Source organism: Rhinatrema bivittatum, chromosome 4, assembly GCF_901001135.1.
Source record: "Rhinatrema bivittatum chromosome 4, aRhiBiv1.1, whole genome shotgun sequence".
Lineage (NCBI taxonomy): Eukaryota > Metazoa > Chordata > Amphibia > Gymnophiona > Rhinatrematidae > Rhinatrema > Rhinatrema bivittatum.
In genome coordinates this window covers 301,790,579-301,807,814 of record NC_042618.1, presented here as the reverse complement: position 1 = coordinate 301,807,814, position 17,236 = coordinate 301,790,579, and the positions used below count along the sequence as shown (strand labels likewise).

The 17,236-nt window shown below is 42.7% G+C and overlaps 1 protein-coding gene across 4 annotated transcripts in view; it reads left to right on the top strand.

The window, feature by feature from the left end:
• MYOCD (myocardin) overlaps positions 1-17,236 on the top strand; it is a 332,840-nt gene that overhangs the window by 256,791 nt on the left and 58,813 nt on the right. For all 4 annotated transcript variants that reach the window (XM_029600231.1, XM_029600233.1, XM_029600232.1 and 1 more), the window contains one exon: positions 4,478-4,621. In XM_029600231.1, coding sequence (XP_029456091.1) covers positions 4,478-4,621 — 144 coding nt within the window. The remainder of the gene's footprint in view (positions 1-4,477; positions 4,622-17,236) is intronic.

Below are 17,236 nucleotides of genomic sequence, written 5' to 3'. Positions count from 1 at the left end.
ACCTTTCCATCTGTGATGGCAGCAAAAGAGGAAACCTGAGAGGCCACCGGTGCACTCCATCTTGCTGATGGCTGAAAAGTGAAGGAGGCCGTGGACTTGCAGTGCACCCCATCTCACTGGAAGCTGAAGAATGAAGAAGTTTGAGGAGCCGCCGGTACACTCCATCTCACTGGCATGTAAAGAGTGAAGAAGGCCGCGAGGCTACTGGCAGCGTGGGTAAGGAGCAGGCCACAAGACCCTCTGTCCCCCTGCAGATTCCAGGAAAACGATAATGAAAAGCCCGAGAGAGAGAGAAGGTGTATGAGCATGTGTATGGTATGTATGAGAGAGAATATGTGAATGAGAGCGAGGAAGTTTGTGTGTGTGTGTGTGTGTGTGTGTGTGTGAGAATGAGAGAGCCTGTGTGTTTGAGAAAGAGGGAGTGTTTCTGTGTGAGCATGTTAGTATGAAAGAGGGAGCATTTGTGTGTGAGAGCATTTGTGTATGAGAGAGAGTGAGCATTTATATGTGAGTATATGTGTATGAAGAGGGAGTGTGTGCATGTGAGAGTGTGTGTATATCAGAGAGAGGGAGCCTTTGTGTTTGTGAGAGTCTGAGTGAGAGAGGTAGCATATTGTATGAGAGACAGGGTGTGTTTATGTGGGTGTGAGCATGTATGTGTGTGGGTGTATATGTGTGTGTGTGTGTGTGTGTGTGTGTGAAAGAGGGAGCATGTAAATAAGAGAGAGAGAGAACATGTGTGTATAAAGAAGAGGGAGTGTATATCTGAGAAAGGAGCATTTGTGTGTGTGGGAGCATGTTTGTGTGAGAGAGAGGGAGTGTATGTGAGTGAGAGCATGTGAGTGTGAGACAGAGATGGACCATGAGAATGAGAGAGCATGTGTGTAAGAGGAAATGAGAGCATGTTTATGTGTGAAAGCATGTGTTTATGAGAGAGAGGGAGCATGTTTGTGTGAGCATGTGTTCAAGACAGTGAGTGTGATAGTGTTTATGAGAGAGAGGAGAAAGTTTGTGAATCCTCCTCCCCAAGTCTATTAATCCACAGCAATCTCACTAGAAATCAAAAAGTCCCCAGATAAGGAAAATGGGGACATTTTAAATCCTTAGTAGTTTTAATTATTGGCTGTTATTTGATGTGTCTGATGTTTTGAAATATTTTATTGTTTGGGAAATTTACAAATAATTTATGTGACTTAAATTATTGGATGTTCTATATGTCAGTTATTTTGAAATATTCTTTTAAGTAGTATGGTGTTACTGTTATTGATATTTTATATTTCTTGATTGTATTATTTTATGTTTTATTAGGAACAGTGATGTTTCTGTTTTTTTCATTTTTGAAATGCATTCAGAGTCTGGATTCTTGTGGTTTCCAGTTCAGTTTCTATTTATACTTTTGGTCTTTGTATTCTGTATTTGGCGAGGGTCTGACTGTGTTCTGCATGTGTGACTTATGTAAGGTATTCTGCTAGCATGTAGTTTCTATATAGGTATCTATAAAAACAAACTGGAAACTGATCCAATATTGCAGTAGCGACCAAGAAAAGAGGATCAGTGATAACCAGGAGTTCTTTATTCTGCACAGAACATCCGGCAAAAACATTGATCGCGCTGACCCATTGAGAGCTGGTATGGTATTTAGGAGCACGTTTAAAACACAGTGGCTCTACACTACATTGTGGTCCGGCTGATACGGAGCTAGCTGCTCTTGTGAAGTGACTGCGCTAACATTTTAATCGTGGCTCATACTAAGAGAGGCTGAACTGCTGTATGGAGACAAACCATGTGCATTAGATGTAATAGCCCCTGAAGCAGCTCAAAGAGTGAAACTCGGTCTGAGTCGGGCTTTTTATGATGTTCTGTGCAGAATAAAGAACTTCTGGTGTTCACTGATCCTCTTATATAGGTATCTATATCAGCCTGACTTGTTCTATTTTCCTAATAGGAGGTGTATCGGTGTTTTAGGACCTGGTGTAATATTTGCAGTGTTGCCTTTTCATAGGTAAGGTGGTTACTGTTTTAGTTTGGTAAGTAGGATATGGCGGATTTCCTATAGATTCTGAGTACATTTTTTGCAGGATTTTGTATTATATAATGTGTTACTGGTAGTAGAGTGAGTTTGTGTTGCTGTTACTGAGGTGACAACAGAATTTGAATATTATTTTTTTGTAGTGAGTGGTAAGGGGACATGTCCTTGTTCTCCTCTACACCCTTGGTAGGGGGAATTTCTGTGAATGTAGGGTATTGTAGAACGTGAGATGCAGGTTTTACTTTGGGATTTGTCCCATTCCTATATAAAAGAACTCTTGATTGATGTTCTTGAATAATTTTAGTAGTAGTTTTACTTAATGGTTGAAACTGGCCAGAGTTTTGTTTTTTGGGTTTGTTTTTTTTTGTTACTTAGAAAGTTCTTCTCTCTAGAGATGCCACCGAGATGTGTGCCCAGCACCTTGCAATAATGGTACAAAATGTTTGTAGCAATACCTCTTGTTTTATGAGCGGGGGTGTCCTGTCTCTACATATATGGAATATGATAACAGGCGGTTGTGGAGAGATCCATTGGATCCCTGTCAAGAACAAACTAACAGGGTGGTTTCCTAGACACAGGTGATTTTCTTTAAAAATAGTAATAATAATTTTTTTAAAAATACCTTGTTGTGGTGGGGGCTTGGAGGGAAATGTGTGCATCAAACCTCTCTCCACATCTCCCTTTTAATGATGTTGGCCTGTCTCAAATATTCCTCCTTCCCAATCAGCCTCTCACTCTCTGTCTTTGATCCATAGTCCTTCCCAAACAGTCCTCTTCTCTTCCTCCACCAGTCCATCCCTACCAGTCACTCTCTCTCACCCTCCACCAGTCCAACCCCACCAGTCTCTCTCTCTCTCTCCCTCCACTAGTCCATCTCTGCCAGTCTGTCTTTCTCTCTCCCACCTTGCCAGTTACTCTTTTTTTCTCTCTCTATCCTCCTCCACCAGCCCATTCCCCCTAGTGGCTCCAGGTTCACCTCTGTGGGTAGTCCCTGTAGTTACTACATAAGGGCCTTATTTTCCAAGTGGCTCACATGCGATAAGGGACGTTTCGTACGCAAAAAGTCCCTTATCACGTGCGATACCAAAATGGGGGCGGAGTCGGCCCCGGAAGAGGAGGAGTTGGGGCGTCACCGGGGCTGACTCTGCGAAGACGCCGCGGACGACAAAAAGGTAAGGCCCTTTTCGCGTCCGAGTTCGCGCCCAATAGCTACACCTTCTATGATGGCGCTATTGGGTGCGAAACCAGCAGCGATCGCATCGCGACGGTGCGATAGCTGCCGGCTAGCGCAGGCCCACCCCCCCGTTTTGGCCCCCCGCCCCTCATTACCTAAAGTATCGCAGGCCTGCAATACTTTAGAAAATGAGGTCCTAAGTTACTGAATATCAGTACATTCTTCCATATTTACTGCAGTGGTTTGCAATTATATGTATTCTATTTATATCAATAAGCATTATTTAATAAGTTTTATATATTATGAATGAGTCTGGTGTGCATATAATTATCTCTGTTATTACATTAGTAACTTTTCAATATACGGCATATACATGCATGTAAAAATGAAAGAGAAGCATGTCGGGGTCTGTGAAATTTTTGGAAGTTGAAAAGGGGTCCACACTTCCAAAAAGTTTGGGAACCCCTAGACTAAAGCATGTTACAATCATAGCGCACTCTAAATCACCCCAAAACGGGCTGTGTGCATACTGCATTCTCCTAACACAGATAACAGACATTTTTGTAAGGGAAACAATGTTTATTTTAGTTAAGATGTGGCACTGCACTGTTTAAAGACTACCTTAGAAGGCAAAATGTATTTGTGAATGACCCAGTTTCATCAGTTTTTCCCCTGCATTGTCCTTACACAGAATGCCTGGAACTGTTTATTTTTCATTTTCCAGTTTGCATCCAGTATAAATCCCCACTGAAGCAATTTATATTAGTTCAGTTTTAAATGCATCAATAGGAATCAAGATAACTAACTCTAAATAAAATATAATCTACAGCACTATAAAAAAAAAAAAAACATGTTAGATGTATTAAAATATAAATACCAGACCAACAGATGCCCTGTATATTACATAGGAGATATCTATGCAGTAGTATTATCTGGGCTTCGTGTGTCTATAGGAAAAAATATTCCTATATAATTTTATTTTAGTTGTTTGTAATTGATAGCTCCATGGCAGCATCCTCTGCCCTTAGACACTGGCCCCTGCTGAAAGTTAGATAAGTAGGAGAAGGGCATTTCATACCAATGTAAAAACTATCACTTGATGGTAGAACCTACTGCCAATATTTTATTGGTTGAATGTAATTTATAAAACCAATTCATCAAGAGCAAGACTGAATGAGCCTCTGCTGCTAGTTAAAGCCTGCTGGATTTTACTGCTGGTAGCATGGTGGCAATGTTCTATTTTCAGTTAATAAATTGACCATTTTGTTTTACAGAGCACTGTAGTACCAAGTGGGAGCCCTGGCTGTTTCTCATCAAACCAACCCAGCAGACAGGCTCCCTTTCTCAGTAACAATGCGGAAAGTAAACAGAGTCACAGAGATGCCCCCTCGCCACACAGCCCAAACATACAGCAGCAGGTGAGCTTTATAACATCTCTTTCCTCCTGTCTTTGGCATTCTGTTTTGCAGAATACATGTGAGACGGGCCTATTCCCATTCCCAATATATTGTATTCACCAGGTGTGGTTTTATCTAGCACCTGGGAGCAAAGGAGAGGGGGTGAGGGCTCTAAACTCATTGCACTTCAGAGACATACAGTATGTACAGTCACCTATGGATGTTTATGTGACTTTTTAAACTCTTGCACAATCTATTACCTCTTAAGACTTCTCAGAGAATGTCTGTGGCAGAATGGTGCTCCACAGACAATTGCTGTATTCCTAGTTTAGTGGGTCTCAGCTTGTTTGGCAGGGCCCTGAGCCTAAATCCCAGGAGATGGACCTTCATTCTCATACCCTCCCCCTTACGCACCTACCTATTGGGAGCAGCTTTGGCACTGCAACCCCCTCTCTCGACCAACTGAACATCTACCTCTCACTCTCCTCGCATCCTCTGCCAAGTCCTGCATCCCCCTTTGCTCCCTGTTCACAGTGCCCAGCATCCCTTTTCTCTATCCCCCTATTCAGCATCTCACCTCTCTTCTTCTACTCCCTAGCATTCTCCTCTTTCTCCCTTTCACTCCCAGCTCAGCACAGGAGAAGCATCACCCCAATTTTTTTGCTCCCTTTTTGCAGTGCTTAACATCCTCTCTTTCCACAAAACCCTCTCTTCTCCATCTCCATCCCACCCTCACTTGCTCAGAACCCTCTAGACATAACTTTCCCACTCACCCAGCTTCCTCTCTGCCTTCACTCACAGCATCTACCCAGCATCCACTACCTTCTCACTTGTGGGTGCCTTAAAAGTGAGTAGATGGCAACTGGAGGATTTTTGATATCTCCCAAAATGTTGGTACCCTAAGTAACCTCCTACTGAAAGAACTGGCCCTGCAGGTGAATCAAAGCACCACAGGGAAAATCAGAATTTAAGTAATGTACATAATGTTTTCTGAAGGAAATTGCTAGTGCTGGTTGTTTTTTGTTTGGGGGGTTTTTTTTTTGGGGGGGGGGTAATATTCACAGTATAAAACTGAAGGGAATATGCTAGCAGGGAATGGGATGGATGATTTTTTGATAACACAGTATTTGGAAATGCCTATTACTGTAAACAAGCAAGCATTAAGTGCCACCTAAGTCATTTTTATTATTGGCAAAAGGTTTATAATGTTATTTGATTCAGTTTAGCTTAATACCCCTTGACTCCCAGCTAATGACTTAGATGTCTATTCTTTCAGGTTATATTATTTAAGGAAAACACAGGGTTAGTAGCAAATCCATAAAATTCTAATCTTCTCCTCCAGTCTGTAACCATTAGAGAACACAGACCTCTTTTCCAAGACATAGGAGCCAATGCAATATCATGTGCGTAAAAATGTGAATCCAAACTGGTCACCCGTTTTTTTCAACGTGCACGCATCCACTTCTCCTGTGTGCCCGATGCTATAATCAAATGAGCTGCCATACTGAAAAGGAAGAACTATGGATAAATTGTGCATCCCTAGCACGTCCTTGGCATTGGGCACCCAGGAGACATGTGCTGTGTGCAGGTTACCAAAACAGATGCTCAACATGAGTGCCGTTTTATCCCATGGCAGCTAATTTACCGGCACAATGCACATGCACAATATACATGGCCTGGAGAGTGTATATTGTGGGTGTATACTGTACACCCCAAAAAATTTTTTCCATCAAGCCTTTTTATTTTTTTTTTATCATGCTGCCTTCTGTAGTTCCTCCTATTTAGTATCGCGACAATACTAAATAGGAAGAACCATACAAAAGCAGTATTTTTGGTTTTTTAGTTGAGCCCTTGACACACAGCAAAACTGAACGCCAGCTCCAGGGCTGGCATTAAATTTTCCATGTTAAAAAGTGTGCGTCGGGCACACAGTGATTTTTTGCTTCAGGGGTAATAGCTAATAGCCTCATCTACATGGCATTTACATGTGAGGAGCGCTATTAGCTAATAGCTATGCGCTTGTTAGGATGTGCATTTTGGGTGCATAATTCCCAATACTGCATCGGGAGTTATTCTAGTGCATCCAAAACACGCATCCAACCGCACATGAAGCTGTGCACTATGCTGAGCACACTGTATTTCATCGGCCCCTCAGGATTTCACCATACCACCCTGCCAAGGAAGCAAGATTTTTTACCTAGGGACCCCCCAAGGATTTTGCCAGTTGAAGATGCTATAAAAGTGTTCCAAGTATGTAAGTCAACTTGCCTCCACTATGACAATCTCCCAAAATAACTGGGACCTACAGACTGATGCTGGAAAAGAAAAAATTCAGGCTACTCTCTTAAAATACATCACAAAGAGGATTCTGGAAATCTGACCCTCCCAGGGAATTAGAAAAAGCTGCATGTGAAAAAAAAAACTCTGATGGAATTTGAAAACCCTGAAACAATCACTAGCATTGGTGTTTGTACTGTTTCTGAATAAGTTCATCAACACAGTCAGAAACCAAGATAGCACAGACACCATCAGTCATTGAGCTCCATACAAAACCCATCTGCTGCTTCTCAGGAAGAAAGCATGTGTGAGACTGATGTTAGGGACTTCTTTTGCAAACTCCCCTCCCCCCAACATGCAGTAATAAAGTAGGATTTTTATTTATTGATGACAAGGCCCTAACATTTTCCATGATGTACAGTTTTCCTGATGTTGTACTTTCTTGTTGCTTCTTTATGTCTCACTTGTCTGCTGTTAGTATCCAGGGGACCCAGCTGAAAACAAGACTTTCACCTTAATCTAACTTTTCTGGCCTATGTCATTAACTCATGAATTATTCTACTGCCTGAGACTGATAATGCAAATCTAATATTTTATCCCCCCCCCAATTCCTTCTGGTTTCCTTTGGTTATTCCATATAGAAGTTATTACTAGAGCTACCAAGTGACTTGGTTTCTTGAGGGAGATGTTTGGCCAGTCCTGGGTTTTGAACCTACAGCCCAGCTCTTTGCACAATTCGTAGTCCTGCTGCTGCTTCCATTTCCAGTCATCACTGTAGGTACTAAAATGTATCAGAAGGGTGTGTTAAAAAGCCAGACGTGACCTAGTATCCCTGCAGAAGCTACCACTTGCAGCTCTCTACAACTGTGAGAGAATAAGACAATAAATTCTTCAGTGTTAATATTACAGTCTGGACTTGGAGAGGGCAGTTTTTAACTCTGTACCCACCGATCTGTCAATTCATTTTCAAAAGAAAATTGCCAGTAGCATTTCTTGCTGAAAATTAGGCTGGTGGGGTCACAGGTACAAAACGACCTGCGGATTTTGCATCTCCTATCACAGCAGGTACAAAGGATGCACCGTAAAGTACATGAAGGGATCTCAAAATAAAATCTCCACTCTTACTTTACCTTCCCCACCCTACCCCTGTTTCCAGCCCTGCTCCTTTAGATCTCAGGGGGGGCCGGAAAGTACACAGGCACACTCATTTTCCTGTCCACAGGGCAATCTAGTAGTTCATGATAGTTATAGGTGTTATAATGTTATTTAAAGGCCTTTACAGTACCATGAAGTGCAACATCACAAGAAAGCTAATGAGATGAAACAGAAAATTAAAATTCTTTTGGATTCCACATTTTTTGCTCCAAGTCACTCTGAACTTTGATTCTTCTCTCCCCCATCCACAATAAAGGCTGTACCATTCAGATGTCATTCTGTCCATAGCAGAGCATATCCAAAGTCAATCTCCGCATGTGCTAAGGAGAGTTAAGACTTATAATGCAACATGCAGTGTGATTGTTTGTTAAAGACCAAGAAGAATTCAAATATGTTATATTCTTGTCTGACCCATAATAACTTTGCTTTGCTAGGATTTATTGCTAGTATAAATTTCCTACCAATTAAGGGGTACATTTTCAAATGGCCCACACTAATGTAAAGTACATGGATACTTTTATCGTGTGCACTTTATGTGAATTTTCCAAGAGAAACCTCCTTCTTTGAAAACTGGTAGAAAGTATGTACACTAAAATACAACTACACACTGCTTTTTCTGCAGGATAATTTCAGATGAAAATAGCAGGTGTACTTTTGAAAATACATATATGCATGCTGTTTTGTTTCCCTGACTTTAAACATACAATAATGCATCTTTTTAGCCAGGATAAAAGTGCACACATGATGGAAATCCATGCTGTAAGGCTGAGGCTTGGCAGGACACTGGTCACGTTTCTAGGCTTGGTTTAAAGGTGGAGTTCTATTCTTAATAAAAAACAATAATGGTAACTTCACCACAGATACAACTTTCAAGGCATAAGGGGGTAGATAGTCAAAGCTGGTCGTGTAAGTAGCTTAGCCAGTTAGAACCAATCCAGCTAAATAACAATGTATATTCAGCAGCTATTTCAAAGCAGCTGAATATACGCGCCTATATGCACATTTAGGGCCGGATTTTAAGATTTAAGCGTGGGCGTAGATATGTGTGCGCAACCCGACGCGCACAAATCTATGCCTGATTTTATAACATGCGCGCGCAGCCATGCGCATGTTATAAAATCCGGGGTCGGTGCGTGCAAGGGGATGCACACTTGTGCACCTTGCGCGCGCCAAGCTGCGCAGCCTTCCTCCTTTTCTTCTGCCCCTCCACCTTCCCCTACTTAACCCGCCCCTAGTCCTACCTAAACCCCCCCTTACCTTTAACTTAGAAGTTGCGCCTGCCTCCGAGCAGGCGTACGTTGCGCACGCCAGCCGACGGCCAGCCCGTGATCCCGGGCACAGCAGCAAATGGCCGCTGTGCCTGGAGGCTCTGGGCCCGCCCCTGCCCCAGACATCCCCGCCCATGCCCCGCCCCCTTTTTCCAAGCCCCGGGACATATGCACGTCCCGGGGCTTGCGCGTGTCGCCGGGCCTATGCAAAATAGACTCGACGTGCGCAGGAGGGGTTTTAAAGGGTTACGCACATATATTACGCGTGTAACCCTTTTAAAATCCACCCCTTAGCCAGTAAGTCTACCTGCTCTATGGGGTGTCTAAACCTGCACCTGTACTTATTTGATACACAGATACTTGGAACAGGCAGGTAGCTGGAACAAGAACTCCAGAGACCAGGGACAGGATTCAGGAACTCAGAACTTGGACTTGGACCTCAGACTCAGGAATTCAGAATTCGGAACTTGGACTCAGGAACTCAGGAGACTCTGAAGACTTGAACCAGTGGTGAAGACTTGGACAGGACTCTGAAGACTTGAACTGCAGACAGGGACAGTGGAAGCACTAGGCAAACTAGACAGGGTCCTAGGGCACCAGGGTCCCAAGGGCAGCAGCCACAGCAGCAAGAGAGAAGAGACAGTCGCTGCTGAAGCGGTGGTAGTAATAGCTCAGCAGCTACCGGCAGGATATTTCACCAGCGATCAATGAGCAACCCATCCATCACACCCATCCTTACCAGGTCGGGTGAGGATGGATGGGTCACTTCTCGGTCATTGGTGAAATATCCTGCCAGCAGCTGCTGAGCTGTGGCTACTGTCACCGCAGCAACAGCTGTCTCTTCTCTAGTTTGACTCATGCCAATAGGGGGCAGCACAACAGGAGGGGATGCGACGGAGGGGGGTGCGCAAGGCAGAATGTTTGCCTAGGGCACCTAATACCCTTACACCGGCCCTGACTGCAGACTTGGATGCAAGACCAAAGACTAGAATACAGAAATAAAGACTTGAAGCAAGAGACCAGGAACAGATAACTACAAGAAACAGGAGACCTTGAAAGACTGGTAAGCACATTCAATCCTTGCAAAGGCCTGGAGCAACAGTCGAAGTGGATTTTTAAAGGCCAGAAACAATGACATCATCAGGAGGGGCCATGGGGCTTTTCCCACCATGGTCCCTTTAAATTGTGAGCAGAGGCGCATGCGCGCACGCCTAGAGAGGCAGAGCGCCTCGTCGGAGAATGTCGGCGGAATTTCAGGCCACACAGGAAGCAGGAGTGGAATTGGCAGCAGCGGTGACTCCATCCGCAGAGACCAGCAGCAAACAGGAAGATTCACAAAGCTGCAAAGGAGTGTTGCCAGCATCCGGCTGGCAGTAGTGAGTGAGGCTGCTTGTGGGACCCTCCCCCGAGTGGTATCGCAACAGTACCCCCTCCTCAAAGCCCACCCAGCCTCCTCTCTTTGGCTTTAAGGAGACGTAGATAATCCCTTACCATCAGGGGCTTGAGGGGCAAACACAGGATCCAGAGATACTTGGGTTCAGAAAATGGAGCAAGGAACCATACTGGATGAGCTGAACTAAGACATGGCTTCAGGCTTGGATGAAGACATGGCTGCAGGCTTGGACAAAGACATGGCTGCAGGCTTGAACAAGAATTTGAATGCAGGTGCCTCCTGTGGTTCATAGGCAATTAAAAAAAACTCAGGAAGGAACGAGATTCAAAATGTGGAAGGCCCGTCATGAGGACACGTTCACCGAGCTCATGGTCTTCACAATCTGTTGTGAGCAGTTGGGTGCTTGAGAGTGTGAGCCCCTTTGCTGCAATGTGACCGACACAACCCCGGAATTGGCTGTGGTCCAAGCAGCTGGTAGATGAGTGCATCCGGGCATGGGCTGGCTGAAACAGTAACACTCTTGACTTGGATCAGGAACACTTGGACATCTAACACACACCAGGAACTGAGAACCAGCAACTCATGCTGGTCTCTGGGTAGTTCTTTGGCCACTCTGAAAGCCCTTTCAAACTGCCGCTTGGAAGTGGTTTGAGCATGAGGACAGATGGAGGCAGAGGACTCGACGATGACTCTGGAGATTTGGACAAGACGCTGGAGACTTGGACATGGCTTGAAGACTGGAACATTGCTTAAAGATGGACACAAGGCTTGAGACAGGAACATGGCTGGATGGAACAAGGCAAGGGCTCAGGATTTGGAACAGGCTTGTAGTGGGAACAAAAACTCCAGAGACCAGGGACAGGCTCAGGGACATGGAATTCAGACTCAGGAACTCAGAACACAGAATCAGAAACTCGGGAGACTCTGAAGACTAACCACCAGCGAAGACTTGGACAAAACTCTGAAGACTTGGACACAGAGAAGATGACTTGGACCAGGAGTCCAGGAACATATATGACTACAAGAAACAGGAGACCTTTAAGGACAGGTAATCACAAGAAATCCTTGTGAAGGCCTGGAGCAATGGGGGAAGTGGCCTTTTAAAGGCCCAAAGCAATGACATCATCAGGAGGGGCCGCAGAGCTTTTCCCACCATGGTCGCTTTAAATTGTGAGCAGAAGCATGTGCGCACACGCTTGCACCTATGAAGGCAGCGCACTGCATCGGAGAATGTTGGCGGCATTTAAGGTTGTATAGGAAGCAGGAGTGGGATCGTGACTTCTCACCATCACATGGAACAGGCGCCATCAGCAGCGACTCCTGCCGCGGAGAGTGGCGGCACACAGGTGGCATCACAAGGCCACAAAAGGAGTGGAGCCAGCGTTCGGCCAGCAGTGAGTGAGTCAGCTCAAGGGGCCCTCCTGCGAGCGGTATTGCAACATAGGCCTGGCTCTTTTTACCCTCACATTTACATACTTTTAGCTAGGTTGAGGATGGGTAATCAGTTAAAAGGGCTTTTGAAAAATGCCCCATAAAAAAATTGTTTTTGAGGCATCATGCATGCACCTTATTACATGAGGAAGGAGTCACTGACGTAGTTGACAACATGCTAGTCTTGTGCACAGTCCATAGTCTATGAATGCATTTTATTGATATGCATGTACAGAACAGAGGCATATACTATAAACTTTGACATGAAATTGAATTGCAAGAACATATGAGCAAACAGCAGTGAAATCCATGTTGAGTTGCTTAATGTGGTTAATCCAGGAGAAATGTTGTGGCAGTCATACAGTGCATGGATCTGGTCTGCAAGAAGTTCCTTATCAGCTAGAAAAGTGGCATGTATATAATTTATTTTTTTTAAAAATTCTTCTAAACCACTTTGATGATCTCAAAAGTCCACCCGAAGCGGTGTGCAATATATGATAAAAACAAAATTATAAAGTAAAACAGCAAAATAAACTCACATAACTTCTCCCCAAAAATCAACCAATGTCAGTCCACCACTAAAATCAATACATACACTCCAGGGATAAGAGGAAATTAAACCCAAAGATCTTCTCATTTGAAAAGTATCTCTTCTCCACCTCAGGCAAAAGCCAAGATTCTACCTTCTTATGAAATGGCAGGTAATTCAGCTACTGCCTAATTTCAAAACAGAGCTTGTTCCACAGTACAGGAGTCACTATAGTAAAAGCTCTTGCCCTCACCTAAGCACCCTGTACCTCCTTAAAGAGGAAGGAAGCAAAGCCCCTTGGCTAGACTGCAGCCTGTGGACTGGAACATACTAGTCCAATTTATTGAACAAATAAAGTGGACTATTACCTCTCATTATCCAAAATGTAGGCCATAATCTTAAATTGAGCTAGTAAATAAACAGGAGCCCATGCAAATAGCTATGCATCACTGAAGAGGAAGCTTGTCTAGGATATGCCAATGGATTCATGGCTGCCACATTTTCTACTTGGAACCTATGTGTGAGTCTCTAAGGGAGGCTTATTACAGTAATCCAGTTGTGTTGTAACTAACAGATGAATCATAGTCTTAAAAACATTCATTTAAAAAAAAAAAAAAAAAAAAAAGACAGTCTACTAACATGTCAACTTCAAAGGCAGATCAAATTACCCTGGAAATATGATTCTCAAGACTAAAATTTGAGTCCATAAAAACACTCAATAGAAAATGTAAAACAATTCATAAAAAATTAAATAAAGGGAATAAAAGTGATCCCTGAGGAACAACATAACTGTTAGACAGATGAAAACAGCCCTTTAATGCACACCATGGCTGATCTCCCTGACAGAAAAGAGGAATCCACAGCAATAGCCTCTTAAAACCAACTGATTTATATTTGTCTAAAAGAAATGCATGGTCCACTAGGTCAAATACTGATGAGAGGCATAATAGGGTAGGACCAAAAGAACCTCTTTCCCTCCATCAACCCCGACACAAAATGTCACTACTTACTAAAACCAATACGATCTCAGTACTATGACCAACCTGAAAGCCTGCTTCCTAATAACCCAACCTCTCAGTTTCCTTTAAAATTATGATAACTGAATGGTGACAATTTTTTCCATGATCCTGTGTGGCACTGTGACCACTCTTGGGTAGCCAAGGAACAGACTTAGGCTGATAAATCTCTCATAAACTTCTTTATTCTTTCCTAGTCTCCCCCTGCCTTTTTCTCCCCTTTCGTAGACTAGTGATTAGAGCAGCAGGCTACAAGCCAGGGAAACCAAAGTTCAAATCCCACTGTTGCTCCTTGTGACCTTGGGCAAGTCACTTTACCCTCCATCAGGTTCAAAATTAGATTGTAAGCCCTCTGGGGATAGAGTAATACCTACAGTACCTGTATGTAATCCGCTTTGATGTGCACTTTGAAATGCCAAAAAGTAGAATATAGAATCTAAATAAAATAAAAACAAAATCAGCTCTGCTATACTTTGCAGTTCACCAAACAAAGGCCTGGATTCACTATTCTACCGCAGAATTGTGAATTCAGCGAAAACGGGGGGGGGGGGGGCCTGTGAGAGCCTGCAGCCTTTGCACCACTGCAGTGCGCCGGCTGCCGGCTTTTACACCGAATAGCGACACCATAAAAGGTGTAGTTATTCGGCGCACTACTGCTGACGATAACATGTCTTACCTTATTGCCGCCAGCGAAGACATTGCAGCATCCGCCTCCTCGCCTCCCTGACTCTTCCCCTCGCCACCCCAACTCCGCCCCCGGTAAGCTATCGCACGCGATAAGCGATGGAAAATGACCCCCAAAGATAGCAGTACAGCTTACAATTCAGTAGCATTCTCTTTATCTAGGCTTCCTTCTCTCCCCTGGGTAACTGGGTAGCTATACTCCTTTCCTAGGGACCTCTGCCCAGGATTCCCTGCTGTATTGTGTTTAAGGTGGATCAGGCCAGTGCTCTGGAGCCGGTCTTTTAAGATGTTCTTCAGTTCTCACATATACCCTTCACACTTTTGTCAGAAAAGAATACTGGCAACAGGTTTATAATTAGCACAAATTGAGGCATCTAAAGCAGACTTTTAAAATATTGGGAGTCACAACTTAATTATATAAATGCATGCAAAAAAAAAAACCCTCTACCATTTACTGTTCTGTAGAATGTATTCTAGAATAGAGTCTGATAATGCTTAAAATGCAGATGGACAAGGAACCAGTAAGCAGTAGGTTTGTTCTCATCTTAAGTACTTGCTTAAATTCAGATCTTATATTCTGATTACCTCAAACTACTGAAAGTGAAAACTCAAGCTCTCAACTCATTCAACAGACAGGGCAGACTAAGCTGATGTTTTCCTCCCAACCCTCTTAATTTCCAACTCTAAGCTTAATTTAGCAATTTTCTCTAAAAGGTAAACCACAAAGCTCTCACTGTCCAGTACAACTGAAGCATTTAGCACTTTAACCATCAGTTTTCCCAGCAGTCTATTTATTGTAACAAATAGTTCTGTAGAATTAGAACTTGAAGATTCAATAGAATCAACACAATTCTTTATTTATTTTACATGTTAGTGTAATGGTGGCTATCCATAAGAACATAAGAATTGCCATCCTGGGTCAGATCAAGGATCCATCAAGCCCAGTATCCTGTTTCCAAAGTGGCCAATCCAGATCGCAAGTACCTGACAGGATCCCAAACAGTGGATAGATCCCATGCTGCTAATGCCCAGGGATAAGTAGTGGCTTTTCCCACATCTTTCTGGTTAATTATAGTTTATGAACTGCTCCTCCAAAAACTTGTCCAAACCTATTTTAAACTCAGCTGTGCTAGCTGCCTTTACCACATCCTCTGGCAATGAATCCCAGAGTTTAATTGTGTGGTGAGTAAAAGTGAATTGCCTCCGATTTGTTTTAAATGTACTACTTACTAACTTCTTGACATGTCCCTAGTTTTTGTATTATTTGAAATAATAACCAATTCACATTTACCCATTCTATTCCGCTCATTATTTTATAGACCTCTAGCATATCCCCCCTGAGCTGTCTTTTCTCCAAGCTGAACAGACTTTCCTCATAGGGGAGCCATTCCATCTTCTTTATCAATTTGGTCGCCCCATCTTTTTAGAGATGCAGCGACAAGAATTGCACATAGTAATCTAGTTGCAGATTCACCATGGAGCGAGACAGAGGAATTAAGACATTATTTGTTTTATTCTCCATTCCTTTCCTTTCAACATTGTTTGCTTTATTGACTGCTGCCACACATTGAGCCAAGGATTTCAAAGTATTGTCCACAATGATGCCTTTTCCTGGGTTATAACTGTGGGTCACATTTCCCTATGTGTATCACTTTGCACTTGTCCACATTAAATTTCATCTGCCATTTTGATGTCCAATTTCCTAGTCTCATAAGGTATTCATGCAATTTTTCACAAACCACTTGTGATTTCACTACTTGGAATAATTTTGTGTCATCCACAATTCTCACTCATTTCCCTTTTCAGATCAATTAGAAATATATTAAAAAGCACAAATCCCACTCTTTAAAAAGCACTCCATGGTTTATCTTTCTCCAGTGAGAAAACTGACCATTTATTCCTACTCTTTGTTTCCTATCTTTTAACCAGTTTCTAATCCACAACAAGACATTACATACTATCCTATGACTTTTTATTTTTCTCAGAAGTTTCTCATAAGCAACTTTTTCAAATGTCTTGTGAAAATCCAAATATACTATTTCCACTGAATCACTAATATCTACATGTTTATTCACCCCTTCAAAAAATGTAGCAGATTGGTGAGGCAAGACTTCCTTTTTGTAAAGCCATGCTTGTGTATCCCATTACAGCATTCCTTTCAATATGTTCTGTGAATTAATTCTTTAGAATAGTTTTTTCTGTGATATTTCCTGGCACTGAAGACAGGCTCACTGGTCTAAGGTTTCCCAGATCACCCCTGAAGCCCTTATTAAAGATCGGCATCACAGTGGCCATCCTCCAGTCTTCAGGTACAATTTTAATGATATGTTACAAATTACTAGTAATGCATCTGCAATTTCATTTTTTAATTCTTTCAGAACTCTAGAATTTAAACCATCCATTCCAAGAGATTTGCTACTCTTTACTTTGTCAGATTGCCCTATTACATCATCCAGGTTTACCGTGATTTGTTTCAGTTCTTTTTAATCATCAGATTTCCAGCAAAGGTATCTCCCCAAAATCCTCTTCAGTAAACACTGAAGGAAAGACTTTATTTAGTCTTTCCACTATAGCCTTGTGTTCAGTAACTACCCATTTAATCCCTCAATTATCTAACGGTCCATCCAATATCCTGCTATTGATATAATTTTAAAAAAGTTTTACTATGAATTTTTGCTTCTGCAGCCAGCTTTTCAAATTCTCTTTTTCCCTGCCGTATCAATGTTTTACATCTAACTTGCCAATGCTTATGCTTTTCCCTATTTTCTTCAGTTGGATCCTTTACCAGTTTTTGAAAGCAGTTCTTTTGACTAAAATAGTCTCTTATAATTCAACTTATAACCATGTTAGCAGTCGTTTTGCCCTCCTTCCACTTTTTCTAAT